Below are 15,512 nucleotides of genomic sequence, written 5' to 3'. Positions count from 1 at the left end.
CTGTAGACTACAAAGAGATTTTCAAACTTCAGATTATCTGTGTGGGCTATGAGAAGTGGTTGCAGAAACATGAAAGGAGGAGGGAGGAGATTTAGAGTAAATGCAAGAAAGAGAGAAAGAGTAAATGCATGAGCACCGTTCCTTCTTTCCTTTATTTGACATGTATTGAGTACCTACTTCTCAGAGCCAGGAACAACTCCAGACACTGTGTATGTGTTGAAAACAACAAACAACATGTGCTCGTGCATCTTCCATCTAGTGCACAAAAACTAGTTAAAGGGAAAAGACATACAGGGTTACTTAAAAAAAAAAAATGTTGGGAAGGGGATAGAAAGAGAAAATAAAAAGAAAATCTATAATATTTTTATAGTACACATTCATACCTTTTTTTTTTCTAAATGGCTGTTTGCTTTTAGGCATTCTGGTGTCAAAAGTTTACTTATTAATTGTGGGGACAAAGCCCCAAAAAGCAGTTTCCAGGCTCTCGGCCTCACATAGAAAGGTGCTGGCTCGGGTAGTAAATGGCCATCAACTGTGATCAGATGGCCAGCAGCTGTGGCTAGTTGGCCGTCAGCTGTAACCCGTAAGCCATTGGCCACTAATATAACTGCTGTGGCTACGCTAGCAGAAGAAATGGGGGCCAGCAAGAAGATGGTGGCTGGCAAGTGCGGACTGCTGTTGGGCAGATTATGTAGATCCTGCTTCCTGTGTCTCCAGCTGTGGGGACAAAACCCCAAAAAGCAGTTTCCAGGCTCTCGGCCTCACATAGAAAGGTGTTGGCTCGGGTAGTAAATGGCCATCAACTGTGATCAGATGCCAGCAGCTGTGGCTAGTTGGCCGTCAGCTGTAACCCGTAGGCCATTGGCCACTAATATAACGGCTGTGGCTACGCTAGTAAAAAAGGAATGGGGGCTAGCAAGAAGATGGTGGCTGGCAAGCACGGACTGCTGTTAGGCAGATTGTGTAGATCCTGCTTCCTGTGTCTCCAGCCCAGCCGCCAGCGAGAATATATTGGTTTGACTCCCCTATCTATGGCTCCGTGGGTGTTCCTTTTTGGCCTTACCGTGTCCTGCGTTCTTGGGCGGGGAGTGGGAGCTGAGACCCTGCACGACATTAATATCTTAAAATATGGCCTTTATTGTGTATATTATTAGTGCAACTTATTTTGAATTAATCAGCTTAAATCATTGACTAATAAAAGGTATGGTATAGTTTGTCATTTTAAAACAAGTCAAAACTACTTAAAAATCACATACTTGGAAGAATATACCTCATTAGAAAAAAATATTGAGTCCTAAATAAGCATTATACCAAAATAACAGAATTTTCATAGGATTCAGATAATGATTTATTTGCTGCACATCTCAATTCTTCTCAGCAGTTCATTTCTTCTCATTTCAATTTTCCTACTATTTCTATCACCACGATAAATATCACAATCTCCTGACATTTCCCTCTCCCAATATTGACTCTGTATAACATTCCTATTGTATATATTTGTATATTGCCCACTGACATTGCTTATTAGCCCCAGACCTCTTTCCTTCTCTAATTACTACAATAGTTTCCAGCGCCCCCTTCTGCCTACCAATCACAGAATTTTGGAGCCTGAAGGGAGGGGCTCTACTTAGCAACACCATCATAGCCTCTGCTTCCTGATGAATCTTCCTAAAGCAGGCACCTGTGTTTTCTCTAATCAAAATCTTTCTGTGGTTTACCACTTGTGGGGACAGAGCCAGGAGTGCAGTTTCCAGGCTCTCGGCCTCACATAGAAAGATGCTAGCTCAGGTAGTAAATGGCCATCAACTGTGATTGGATGGCCATCAGCTGTGGCTACTTGGCCGTCAGCTGTAATCAGTGAGCCATTGGCCACTAATATAACTGCTGTGGCTAGAAGAAAATGGGGGCTAGCAAGAAGATGGTGGCTGAGCCTGCAAGCGGCGCAGTGAGGGTTGCGAACAGTGTGGCTCCTGCTTCCTGTGTCTCCAACCCAGCTGACAGCGAGAATATAGTGGTATAAGTCCCCTAACTATGGCTCCGTGGGTGTTCCTGTTTTGCCTCACCATGTCCTGCGTTCTTATGTGGGGAGCCGGAGATGAGACCCCGCAGGTCGCCCAGCACGACACCACTTGTCATGCAGGCTTTCTGGTTCCACTCCTGCTGCTCTCAGCGGGTGTACAGAGGCCAAAAAGGAACACCGGGGAAGCCATGGATAGGGGGTTCATACCACTAGATTCTCACTGGCGGCTGGGTTGGAGATACAAGAAGCAGGATCTGCACAATCCGCATTTGGCATCTCTGCCACGGCAGTTATATTAGTGACTAATGGCTAACAGGTTACAGCTGATGGCCAACTAGTCACAGCTGATGGCCATCTAATAACCAATCCAGCACCTTTCCACGTGAGGCCAAGAACCTGGAAACTGCTCTTTAGGACTCTGCCTACACAACTACCTACTAAAGACTGCCCAAACTCCCAAACTCCTTTTTTGGTATTTAAGGTTGTCTTCATTTTTTTTCTCTCAAGGTCCCAACATAACTGTTCAACCTAATGTTTTCCATCACTGATTCACAAGGATTTTTTTGTTTTTGAGCACCTCTGTAATTTGAGCTGTACAGAGGATTGGGATACAAAGATAAGCAAATTACAGCCCTGCCCTTCAGTAGCCCTCAGTTTCACGGGTTGTGTGTGTGGGTGGAGGAGGAGGGACAAGTACATGAATAACTCATTATATGTTGAGAACCGTGGTGACACAAGCTGCCTGGGGGGGATTGGACTCAAGTCTCCAACAATCTTGCTGATGTTGCTTCAGCAATGCTGTTTAAGTTAGTTTGTTACTAAAACATGGCTCACTCTTGTCAATACGGCCTCACTCTTGTCAATACGGCATACTTTTGTTCATGATGGTTCCTTTCTATGAAATGTCTTTTCTCTGCTTTTCTACATTCCCCAAATATCTATCTGGTCCTGCAAAGATGAGATCAAATGCAGAATAATTAATGAAGCTTTTCTTAGTCTCCTAGTCTCAGTATATCTCATTTATATTCCCAGGGCACTTTAGTAGTATGTCCTTTTTCATTGTAATCAAATCCATGCTTGTATTAGAGTTTATTGTTAAAGTCTTGTCTCTCTTACTACAATTGTCTGCCTCTCAAGAACAGAAATTATGATATATATAACCTTCACAAAATACGTGTTTAATAAATGTTACCTGAGCCAAAATATAAATTGTACCAAATTCAATCGTAAAATAGAACAATGAGGGGATTAACTATACAAATTGATCCCCACACAGTTGTAGTAAAACTGCCACATAATTTACTGTAAAAATTACTGATAGTAGAGAGGCGAGCTACCACTATCAGGCTAGGATCCCTGACTTGAAGGGGTTAAGCACATCTATCTACAAAGGGAAAAAAAAAATCTTCATTTGCTTTCATTAAAGACTAATTTTAGGTCTTTTGATAATTAAATGAATACATTGTTTATGCTTCATATACTTTCTCCCTTGAGTCTTGGAAAATACATGAAATTTCCAAGAATTAAAGTTTCCATTAAGATGAGTGCCAAACCAGGAGGCTTGACCTGTGAGAGAAAACCATTTGTCTTTGCTGGCTCCTTCTAAAAAATATATAGAAAAATATTTACTGTATAACCTTTCTTGTGTGCGCTCTATTTTATCATTCAAATCATCTAGATAATAAGAAGCTGAGCATTTGAGTTCTAAAATGTGGACAGCTGTCCCTGTTTGGGATAAAATTTCTCATTGGAAGAGACTTCAAGTAGTTTTTTTTCTTTCTTTCTCTCTCTGTCTCTCTCTCTCTCTCTCTCTCTCTCTCTCTCTCTCTCTCTCTCTCTCTCTCTCTCTCCTCTGTTTAATTCCTTGAGAATTAGCTTTGGCTGGTGAAGAAATACTTTGTTATGATGGGTTTCAGAACATCGTCCACCTGTGCCATCCTTACTAGATGAAATTTAATGTAAATAAATGTGTGTGCACCCAGCTTGAAAGCCTTAAAAGACTATTTTTCTTATCTCTATATCTGGTTTTATTAAATCTTAAGTAGCCCAGTTATTCACCCAGGTTACAAAAAAACTATTTACGTCAGTGAATTTAGTCTCATAAAGTTCTCTCCCCAGAACAGGGAGCCTTTTAAAGAGGAGCGTGTCATTCTGGAGGCAGTGGGGTCACAGCTACTGGAAAAGAGCTGGTTTTACAGGTCCCGCCCTCCCCCCCGTCGCCCCTCCCTCTGGCCAGATCCCCACCACCCCGGGACGCGCCCCCCACCACCCACCTCTTGTCCCGCCCCCACCGTGGCAATTTCGGCGGCCTCAGAGGTCTGGCACGCGTCAAAGCCCGAACTGGGAGGCTGATTTGTGGAGCACCGTCTCTAAGCTCCTCTCCCCCAGCCCCTCCTCCGCCCACTGCAAAGGCCTAGGGAGTAGAGCTGAGCAGGGGGAGGGGAAAACCTACCCCGTCCCCCTTCTTCCAGCCCTCTCCGCGTTCAGATTCAATTGCACCTTTTATTATTTTAACTCTTCCCCCTAGGACGAGCGGCCCTCGGATCTGTCCCTCCGACCTTCGCGATCCCGGCTCCCGCGGGCAGGGATGGGAGAGCCGGAGACCTGCCTGCGGTCCGCCCGCGTGTGCCCGGAGGTGCAGCTGCCGCCCCCGCTGCCCCGAGTCTGTAAGTGTCAACGCTCCTCGCGTGCGCGGAGGGAGGGCTGTCCGCGTCCTCGCAAATGACTTAAAATGCAAAACACAACGGAGGTTTGCGGGGTTGGACCGACTTGTCCGGGCACACTCTTTTAACTCTATCTACAGCCCGCTGGCTATTTTCCGGGTTTTCCGTGCAGCTTGTATGTTTGATCCCTTCGTAGCAAAGAAGTTTTCAATCTATACTATGCGTTCCAATGGGAAACATTTTTAAATGCAACTCTTCTTTAAACTTTAGAATATTTGTTCATATTTTTCACGTTACATAGCACATCGCTAATGTTGTCAAATTACACTAAATGTTGTTTATATTGTGCAAGAGGCCACGGCCTTTTCTTTGCCTACTTCTAAAAATAACGAAGGAAAAACTTTCCCCCCGTTTTGTATTGGTGTTATCGTAAATACTGTAGTATGTAGATCGCAACCCAGATGGCCTTACTTTTCGTGATCGACGCCGCGATTTGTATCCTTGCACTAAGCTACAGACGCAGTTAATCTCGGAGAACTGTCATTGAGCCTGCTGTTTGGTTTTGCGTAACTAAGGCTATAACCATGTGTTCAAAAGGATAAGTTCAACTGAAACAATTCTAGTTCAGACCCACAATTTTCTCCGGGATCTCAGAACTCACGCACAAATTAAGTTCGTATTTAGATTAATAAAATCCTACTTTAGCTTGGCATGTTACCTCGAATGTATAGACATAACCCCTGAATGCAAGGACTGAAGAAGTGAGGAAATGTGGGCCTGGGGTGGGGGCAGGGGAGGGCGGGGTGGAATTTTTAATCTTCGTTTCCCTCGCGCAGGAGGACGGGTCTCCAGAGGAGAGGCAGGTGAGAGACAGGTGGATAGTCTGGCTATGGTGACGAGACGATGTTGGCCAGAAAGAGCATCATCCCAGAGGAGTATGTGCTGGCGCGCATCGCGGCAGAGAACCTGCGCAAACCGCGCATCCGAGACCGCCTCCCTAAAGCCCGCTTCATAGCCAAGAGTGGCGCCTGCAACCTGGCGCACAAGAACATCCGTGAGCAAGGCCGATTCCTGCAGGACATCTTCACTACCTTGGTGGACCTGAAATGGCGCCACACGCTGGTCATCTTTACCATGTCGTTCCTCTGTAGCTGGCTGCTCTTCGCCATCATGTGGTGGCTGGTGGCTTTTGCCCATGGGGACATCTATGCTTACATGGAGAAAAGTGGCGTGGAGTCTACTGTGTGTGTGACTAATGTCAGGTAAGAATGCAGTGGGATGAAGCAGGGGTTGAAAACAATTTGGAAAAAAATATTAAATTGCTCTCTTTTCTTGTTGAAAGTAAAATAAAGGGTTTGCTTTAGTGCCTCCAGAAACAAAAATGCAGAACTAATCTAACACATTAAAAAAAAAAACTTTCTTTGATGCAGCTTTATGGATGAGATGTCTGAAAATGTGACGTTTCAATCCCTGGGGCTAGCCTTGGAAACAGTATACCAGTTATTTAAAAAAAAGAAAGAAAGAAAAAGAAAAGAAAGAAAGGAAGAAAAAAAAATGGCTGTGGCTCAAAGAGTTCCAGAGTGACATACTGAGGGGGGGAAAAAAGTGCAAAAAAAAACCCCAAAACCACACATGTAGTTTTTCAGTATGAAAAAGCTGCTGTCCATAATTCCAGTTTTCACAAGTAAATATCTCTGATCAGCAAAAAATACTGTGCAAATGCTAGTAATATTTTTTCATGACTTCTCTTACCCGTGACATTTTTCAGAAATAGTGGGAAAACACTGCAATAATGGGTAGAGAGCTGTCCTAGACTAAAAATCCACTAAAAATGGAAAAAAATAAATACAAGCCCCTGTTTATCAAGATTAGCATAAATAGCTAATTACTTGCATTGGATTCTGTGACTGAAAATTATGCTAAGATTCAGAACTAGAAAAAAATTAATTTTTAATGGAAATTGGTCCAAATTGTTAATGGAAGACATTATGCAGAAGTAGCTTAATGTTGTGGTTTTCTTCAAAAATATTAATAGGTTATAAAGCTTTTTAGAGACAGTTTTTAGATTGCCTAACTTTTCCTTCTTTTATAAGTATTTCAAAGATAAGTAAATTGAATTTGATCTCAGTGATTCTTTTCTTATATTTTCACATGACCAAAGAACATTTAGTTGGGGAGATTTATCTCTTATTTTTTTGTTGTTGTTGGAAAATGGAAAGACATCATTTAGATCAATTGCAAAAATGTTCACTCTGAAGCTAAATAATAGTAATAATATTAGAAACTTTCCCAGGACATTTTCTAAGTGACATTCCAAATTCACATAATGCATCCATCAAGCAAAACAACTTGTACTAGCACCATTCTCCCAGGAATCTGTAAAAAATGAGACCTTACTGACCCTGAAATCTTATGAAACTAGCATATCACTGCAAGAAACAGAAACCCAGACTATGAATCTGTCTCTAAGTATCTGCAATGCCAGTATACCAAAAGTGGATATCACATGCCACAGATTTCAGCTTGGATTTTCAGGAAAGAAAACTATATTGAATTGATTCATTGCCTTTACCATTGAGTAGATATTTTCTTTCTTAAACTTGTCACAAACTTTTATCTCAAAAAAAAAGGTGAAAACTATAGATCACCAGTGCAATCAGATATAAAAGAAATAATTAAAATACTTCATTTAACATATATTTGTAGGTCAAATAACATTATCTGTTGGTCTTTAAGAAATTATTGACACTGATATTGGTGAATTGTTTTCATATTAAGATAAATTTTTAATAAACATGCAGTAGACACTCATAAAAGAGATAAAAGAAACAAAAGTGATACACCTTGAAAATAAAGGAGAGGTTTTATTTATAAGGCAAATATATTGACTTTTCCTGTGAAAAAAAGAAGTCAGTAAGCAATTTATTAAAGATATGTCATCAAAAGTGATATCCATTCAATGACTTTTTAAAAGACAAACCTATAGAGTGTGCTGGTTATTAAAAGCCATTTTAGTCTCCTTTCTCATTTTCAACAAGATGTTTTCTGAAGCATGGTCATTCCCCTGATGCATTCCTACTGGTGTGAACATTAAGCTCAGTATGAGAAATGGTGTCACAAATACAATGAGACAAAGTTGATTTTATCAGCATAACAATTTTAGCATTTTATTTTTTTCAGCATATTTTAATTTTTTTATGTTTTAATTACAGTTGACATACACAATTATATTAGTTTCAGCTGTACAACATAGTGATTAGACATTTATATAACTTATGAAGTGGTCACCACAATAAATCTAGTGTGGTCATGGATACCACACAGTTATCACAATATAATTGACTGTATTCTCTATGCTATACTTTACCTCTCCATGACTATTTTGTAATTACCAATTTGTACTTCTTAATCCCTTCACTTTTTTTACCCCTTCCCCCAAACCCTCTCCCATCTGGCACCCATCAAAATGTTCTCTGTATCTGAGTCTTTCTGTTTTATTTGTGTTTTTTGTTCTTTAGATTCCACATATAAGTGAAATCATATGGTATTTCTCTTTCTCTGTCTGACTTATTTCAGTTAGCATAACACCCTCTACATCCATCCATGTTATTGCCGATGGCAGGATTTCATTCTTTTTTATGGATGAGTAATGTTCAATTCTATATATGTACCACTTCTTTATCCATTCATCTATTGATGGACACTCAGGTTGCTTCCATATCTTGGCTATTGTAAGTAATGCTGCAATGAACATATGGATGCATGTCTTTTTGAATTAGTGTTCTGGGTTTCTTCAAATAGAGTAATCTTGGTTGTAGGTCCTTTCATCACTTCGAATATTTCATGCCAAGCCCTTCTGGCCTGTAAAGTTTCTGTTGAGAAATCAGCCGACAGCCTTATGGGGGTTCCCTTGTAGATAACTAACTGTTTTTCTCTTACTGATTTCAAGATTCTCTCTTTGTCTTTAACCTTTGGCATTTTAATCATGGTGTGTCTTGGTGTAGGCCTCTTTGGGTTCATCTTGTTTGGGATTGTCTGCACTTCCTGGGCTCTTATATTAGGTGGTTGGTGCAAAAGTAATTGCGGTTTTTTGCCTTTTTTTTTTTTTTAACCTTTTAAACCACAATTACTTTTGCACCAACCTAATACCTATTTCCTTCACCAGGTTAAGGAAGTTTTCCATCATTTCTTCAAATAGGTTTTCAATTCCTTCCTCCCTCTCTCCTCCTTTTGGTACCCCTATGATGCAAGTGTTGGTGTGCTTGATGTTATCCCAGAGGCCCCTTAAACTTCTCATTTGGGATGGGGGGTGGGGGGGTTCTTTTTTTTCTATTTGCTATTCTGTTTGCTATTCTGATTGAGTGTTTCCTGGTACTTTATCTTCCAAATCGCTGATTCAATCCTGCTTCATCTAATCTATTGTTGATTCCCTCTAATGTATTTTTTAAAACACTTTTATTGGGGAATATAGGGGAACAGTGTGTTTCTCCAGGGCCTGTCAGCTCCAAGTCATTGTCCTTCAGTTCATTGTCCTTCAGTCTAGTTGTGGAGGGCGCAGCTCAGCTCCAAGTCCAGTTGTCATTTTCAATCTTAGTTGCAGGGGGTACAGCCCACCATCCCATGTAGGAATTGAACTGGCAACCTTGTTGTTGAGAACTCGTGCTCTAAAGAACTGAGCCGTCAGGTCGCCCCTCCAGCCCCTCAGCGTCAGCTCGTTGTCTTCAATCTCATTGTGAAGGGTGCAGCACACTGGCTCCTGTGGGAATCATAACAGCAACCCTGTTGTTTAGAGCTCGCGCTCTAACCAACTGAGCCATCTGGCTGCCCCTAATGTATTCTTAATTTTCATTACTGTAATCTTTATTCCTGACTGGTTCTTTTCTATTTTTCTATCTCCATCTCTCCATTTTTATATTTCCTATCTCTGGATTGCAGTTCTCACTGAGATCATTGAGCATCCTTACAACCAGTGTTTGGAACTCTGCATCTGGTAGATTACTTGTCTCCATTTTGTTTAGCTCTTTTTCTGAATCTTTGTTCTGTTCTTTTATTTGGGACATGTTTCTTTGTCTCCTTATCTTGGCGGCTTCCCTATGTTTGCTGCCATGTAGTAGGTAGAGCTGCTATGTCTCTTGGTGGCCTTTGGTAGTAAATGTCCCAGTGGCACAGTCTCCCTGGTCACTTGAGCCAGGTGCTCTAGGTGGGTCCCTTGTGTGAGTTGTGTGTGCCCCCTATTGTAGTTGAGCCTTGATTATTGTTGGCATATCAGTGGAAGGGTTTGACCTTCAGGCTGATTTGTTGTGAGGACTGGCTCTGACAGCTGTTGGAGGAGCTGCTGTGCAGGGGCTGATCCTGTGGAGCAGGATTTGCTTTAGTGGGGCTCTGGTTCCTGCCGTGTTTGCCCTTTGGGTGTGTTATTTGTGGAGGTGGTCAGGTGGTACTCTGGTGTGCTATTAAGCTGGCTACCAGGTGTGTTAGTTCTGAGGCCTCTTGGGAGGGGCTCTGTTGCAGGCCAGGATCAGTTGCTTCATGTGCTCTTCCCAGGGCCACTTGGTATGAGCTACAGAGTAATCTGCAGATGGTTACCACTTGTGGTGGGCTTGGAGGTGCCTGGGAGAGGCTAAGCTACAAACTGAGGCAAGCTGTCTCTAGTGCTAGGCTTGGGGCTGCTTGGCAAGAGGTACAGGCCATACTGAAGCCAGGTGCTGCTTGCTTGGGTTTTGTGAATCTTTGAGAGATTTTAGGAAAGCCCACAGCATAAGTCAAGACAGTCTTTTTGTATGGAAAAGCCACTGGAAGCTGCTTGGGTGGGGGTGGTGTCTTGGGTAATCACCAAGGGTGGGCCAATGGTGTTAGCTAGGTTGATGGCTAGTCAGATAAGGTGGCTGCCTGCATGTGCAGGCTGGGTGGGGGGAGGACTCAACAAAGGAACTATGGCCTCTGCCATCACTTCTTTTCTCAGTGAAAACTGCTCCTCCAGCCCTCATCCTGAAGCTAGACAACTCAGTTCCTCCCCGTATGTCCCTGGCACCTTTTGACTTGCTGTCCCAGTGCTGGAGCTCAGAGTGAGTGAGTTCATCAGCAAGTAAGTCTGTGCATGGGTCCTTTCAGAGGAGCTCCTGGGACTACAGCCACACCCCCTCTCATTCAGCCACAATTTACACTGGTTTTCATTGCCAGAAATTATGGCACTTCTCTCCCCAGCACTGGAACTCTGGTCTGGGCAGCCTGGTGTGGGGCTGGAACACCTCACTCTTCAGGCAGGGAGGGACCTCCACAGCCATGATATTTTTCCTGATTTTTAACCACCACACATGGGTGTGGGACCAACCCATTCTGCACCTCTGCCCCTCTTACCAATCACTCCATGCCTCTTACCAGTCTGGAAGTGGCTTCTTCTGTATGTACTTAGTTGTAGGACTTTGGTTCAGCTAGACTTCAGCTAGATTCAGCTAGACTTCAGCTAGATTCTCAATGATGGTTGTTCTGTAATTTAGTTATAATTTTGATGTGGTCATGGGAAGAAGAAAACACAATGTATACCTACTCTGCCATCTTCCAGCATATTCTTTTAAAGGAGTTTGTGTGTTTTAGTTCCTCTTCTACATTTTGGGCTTTTTGCTTCTCTGCTGCTGAGGGACCCAGTGACCTGTCCTGGGTCCTTTTCTCTACAGCATTCCTTTGAATGATTTTTCACTTATGAATCCTACTCCCATCAGAGTTCCCACTGCTATTCAACCTTTATCTGAGTAAGAGAAACCAAGCTGCAATTTTAGCATTTTAAATTGCACATTTTATCTAAAAAAGTTATTTGACATATTTAATGTTAAAATCTTACTGGTTTTATTTTAATGTTATGGTACTATTTATAGTTTAATGTCAACATTCAGTTTAATCATAACAAACCATACATAACACATTTTTTATCACCAAAAATATAGAAAGAGAAAAATCTCTATTCTTCCCCAAAGGGGGTTTAAAGGATGACTAATAATATTTCTAATTCTTTGTATTTCCTTTCCTTTCATAAGTTCAATGTCCCACCATATCATCAAAATTGGAAACAACTTATTGTGATGCATACTCACTGGTATGTACAAATAACATTTTACCATTCTCATTTTAGGATGGATCATTTTCCCTTTCATGTGGGTGACTCTCTAACATGAGTCAGAAAATAAACCAACATATTTTCTCTATTATTCAGCCTAACTTTCTCTGTAGTAGAACAAATGAGCTGCTAAACACTTTCATCTCTTGAGGTTTTTCAGTATGACAGGTGTCCCTAAAAGGCTGGGCCTTGCACCATATAATGTTTAGTATTAAATTTTTTCACAAAATAAACAATATACGTAGTGTGGCCCATGTATAGTCTCTCAAGCAATTAAAACCAAATAGTTGGGGATAATCATCATTAGACTCCTCCCTGAAGTGTCCTCCTCCCTGAAGTTTCTAATTGATTGTTAGAAATCAATGTTGTGTCCATGCCACTCTTCTGGGGTCCATTATTATTCTTTGCAATGTTTTTGTATCAAATGATGTATCCTGTGTGTAGTTAGTGAAAAAAGCAATTATTTTGGTTTTCCATGAATCTTTTTAGCAACAAAAGGGGTGAAAAAGGCAATTTTCACATTCCACTTAAAAACTAATCAGAAGAATCATCTGTGTAGGCTTGCTCACTCTTCATGTCCCACCAAAGTGCAGTGTGTGTACTCAGTATTCACATGTTTAAACATTTTGCTCACTCATTGTGTGTGGCAGTAATAGATAGTACTTTGATCGATAGCTTATCTTCCATAAAATTAAAGAAGTTCTAAAGTGGGGCTGGTGGCAAACACAGGACTAATGTCATTTCCATTAAGAAGTCACAGCAGTATTAGATGTGTAGTAAGTGAATAAATTAATGATAAGAATAACCAGTTGTGCTTTTCAACCAGGGGGATAAATTCTTAGAGTCACTTGAGAGCTTTTCAGTTATCTTACCCAGGCCTACCTTGAACTTACCACATCCGTATTTACTCACTGAAGAAATGCTCCATGTAGAAAAGTTTCCCAAGAAAATCCTGACACTTATTGACCCTTTACTGTTGTCCCTTTCAGAGCACGAGGCCAGAATTGAGATGATTCAAGTTCTGGTTGATTATATGTTCTCGACACAGTCATTTACTCATCTCTGCCTCAAAATCTTCCTTGAATAGCTTCAGCATTCTCTAGATCACTTACAGATAAAAATGAGACAATAAATAACTTTTTTTTTCCAAGTGGAAAAACATTTTTTTTTGTTAAAAATACTAGTATTTCTGAATGATGTGTTCTGTATCACTTTTTAGTATTGTGCTTTTTCTATCTAAGGTACACATTAAGTGTTAGCAAATGAATTCGAGTTAAAGTTTGTGAATAATAATAAGTTTATTCATTACTCAGTACCTTCCATATTACTCAAATTACTTTTAAACAGAGGCATTCAGTAAATAATGAAACTTTCTACCTGACAAAATAAAGTATGTCTTTGTGAAAGTAAATTACCTAACAAAATAAAAATGCCTGTAAGCATAAATATGTATATTTATTATTTTAAAGATTTCACACAAGCAGGCTCATCATTTCATGACCTAGAAAACATTAATAGTATCGTATCCCAGAAGTCTGGAGGTAGATGCATGTAGAAGAGAAAGAATTAGGCATGTGACAAGTTAAGTTAGCTAGTCTTTCCAAAGGTATGTAATAGACTTTGGAGGGAGAAAATCACAAATTCAGCTTGAATATTTTATTCAAGAAAAATAATGATTTTGGCATTGAAAACAAAATTTTGCTTATCGTGTTACTTCATTATTCAAAATTTGATCTGATGGCGTTGTTTTCTGATATTATTTCTTCCAGGTCTTTCGCCTCTGCTTTTCTCTTCTCCATTGAGGTTCAAGTGACAATTGGATTTGGAGGGAGAATGATGACAGAGGAATGCCCTCTGGCCATCACAGTTTTAATTCTCCAGAACATCGTGGGTTTGATCATCAATGCAGTCATGTTGGGCTGCATTTTCATGAAAACAGCTCAGGCTCACAGAAGGGCAGAAACTTTGATTTTCAGCCGCCATGCTGTGATTGCCGTCCGAAATGGCAAGCTGTGCTTCATGTTCCGAGTAGGTGACCTAAGGAAAAGCATGATCATCAGTGCCTCAGTGCGCATCCAGGTGGTCAAGAAAACAACTACACCTGAAGGGGAGGTGGTGCCTATTCACCAAATGGACATTCCTGTGGATAACCCAATTGAGAGTAACAACATTTTTCTGGTGGCCCCATTAATCATCTGCCATGTGATTGACAAGCGCAGCCCCTTGTATGATATCTCAGCAACTGACCTTGCCAATCAGGACCTGGAGGTCATCGTGATTCTGGAAGGTGTGGTTGAAACTACTGGCATTACCACACAAGCAAGAACGTCCTACATCGCTGAGGAGATCCAATGGGGCCATCGCTTTGTGTCTATTGTAACTGAGGAGGAAGGAGTGTATTCTGTGGATTACTCCAAATTTGGAAACACTGTTAAAGTAGCTGCTCCGAGGTGCAGTGCACGAGAGCTGGATGAGAAGCCTTCCATCCTTATTCAGACCCTCCAGAAGAGTGAACTGTCCCATCAAAATTCCTTGAGGAAGCGCAATTCCATGAGAAGAAACAATTCCATGCGGAGGAACAACTCTATCCGAAGGAACAACTCATCCCTCATTGTGCCAAAAGTGCAATTTATGACTCCAGAAGGAAATCAAAATACATCGGAATCATGACAGCAAGACAGCCCAAGAAAGTCTTCTATCACGGGTTGATGCTTTATGCAAGACACTATCGGACTATACCAGAGCTGGAACATAATTATTTGTCCCTCCTACATCTTAATGCACTAAATGATATTCATATCCAAACAACAGCACTTTCTGTATCAATAAAACAGTAATACACAAGGTGGAAGATTCATGGCTCATGATTGTTTCATACATGCACATATTTGCAGTGATACACTTAAGTTCCGTTTAGGAAATAGTATGCTCTCATTTATCTCAATTTGAAACACAAGAGTTACGTTAAGAATAATAGACCTTGAATACAAAAGTTGGCCAAGGAATGATTCTGTTTGCAATCCTTAGTGGATGAAATCACAGATCTCTCTGTTTCTATCTTTCACTCTGAAAATACAAATCATATTGGGGTGGGGAGAGAACCAAAATTGTGTTCTTCACATCTTTTTTATTTCGGCCAGTATGTTGCCTTTTCCTTTTTCACAATACTGCACCTGGTAAAAAGTCTGAGGCAAAATATGCTTAGCGACATAAGTGATTACGCTTTTAAGTGATTCTGGTCTTTCACTTGGTCCTTCACAATGACTTCCAGAGGTTTCCTGGTCCTCCTCATGGCAGCCTGTTGGCAGAACTGGGCAAAGAGCTTCGGAGAAAAGCTCAGAATATTCTTGTCTCATTTTAGGACTGGATTCCTAACAATGACAGTTATTTCCTTCAACGTCTCACTTCTTAAAAGTCCCCATTGGGAAAACACTGAATTAAATATTTTAGTAAAATATTTTCTTTGTATTCACTGTGGTTTTGTGATTCCTCTTTCACAAAATTATCCCTTGTTAAATTTCAACAACAAAACATTTTTAGAGGCATGTGAAAGAGATATCATACAGTGGTAACACCTCTGAGATCTCTCTCTGGGGTCGTTCTCTGAGATTTGTTGTTCCAAGAAAACTACATGTTTCATTTTCATTTCATTTCATTCCAAGTTTTAAAATATTCTCTTGGCTTTTCTATCTGAGCCTGATGTGTCATGGAAATCCTG

General features: G+C 40.9%; 1 protein-coding gene across 1 annotated transcript; it reads left to right on the top strand.

Annotated features, from left to right (window-relative positions):
- Positions 1–4,146: 4,146 nt before the first annotated feature.
- KCNJ8 (potassium inwardly rectifying channel subfamily J member 8) lies at positions 4,147–14,643 on the top strand. Its single transcript, XM_081061437.1, has 4 exons — positions 4,147–4,218; positions 4,548–4,686; positions 5,520–5,945; positions 13,564–14,643. The coding sequence occupies exons 3-4, from the start codon at positions 5,587–5,589 to the stop codon at positions 14,462–14,464; spliced, it is 1,260 nt and encodes a 419-aa protein (XP_080917563.1). The 5' UTR covers positions 4,147–4,218; positions 4,548–4,686; positions 5,520–5,586; the 3' UTR covers positions 14,465–14,643.
- Positions 14,644–15,512: the final 869 nt, after the last annotated feature.

The sequence above is a fragment of the Rhinolophus hipposideros genome (genome assembly GCF_964194185.1).
Source record: "Rhinolophus hipposideros genome assembly, chromosome: 9".
In the NCBI taxonomy this organism is placed as follows: Eukaryota; Metazoa; Chordata; class Mammalia; order Chiroptera; family Rhinolophidae; genus Rhinolophus; species Rhinolophus hipposideros.
The sequence above is the reverse complement of the archived record's forward strand: the minus strand, read 5'-3'. Positions and strand labels throughout refer to the sequence as shown.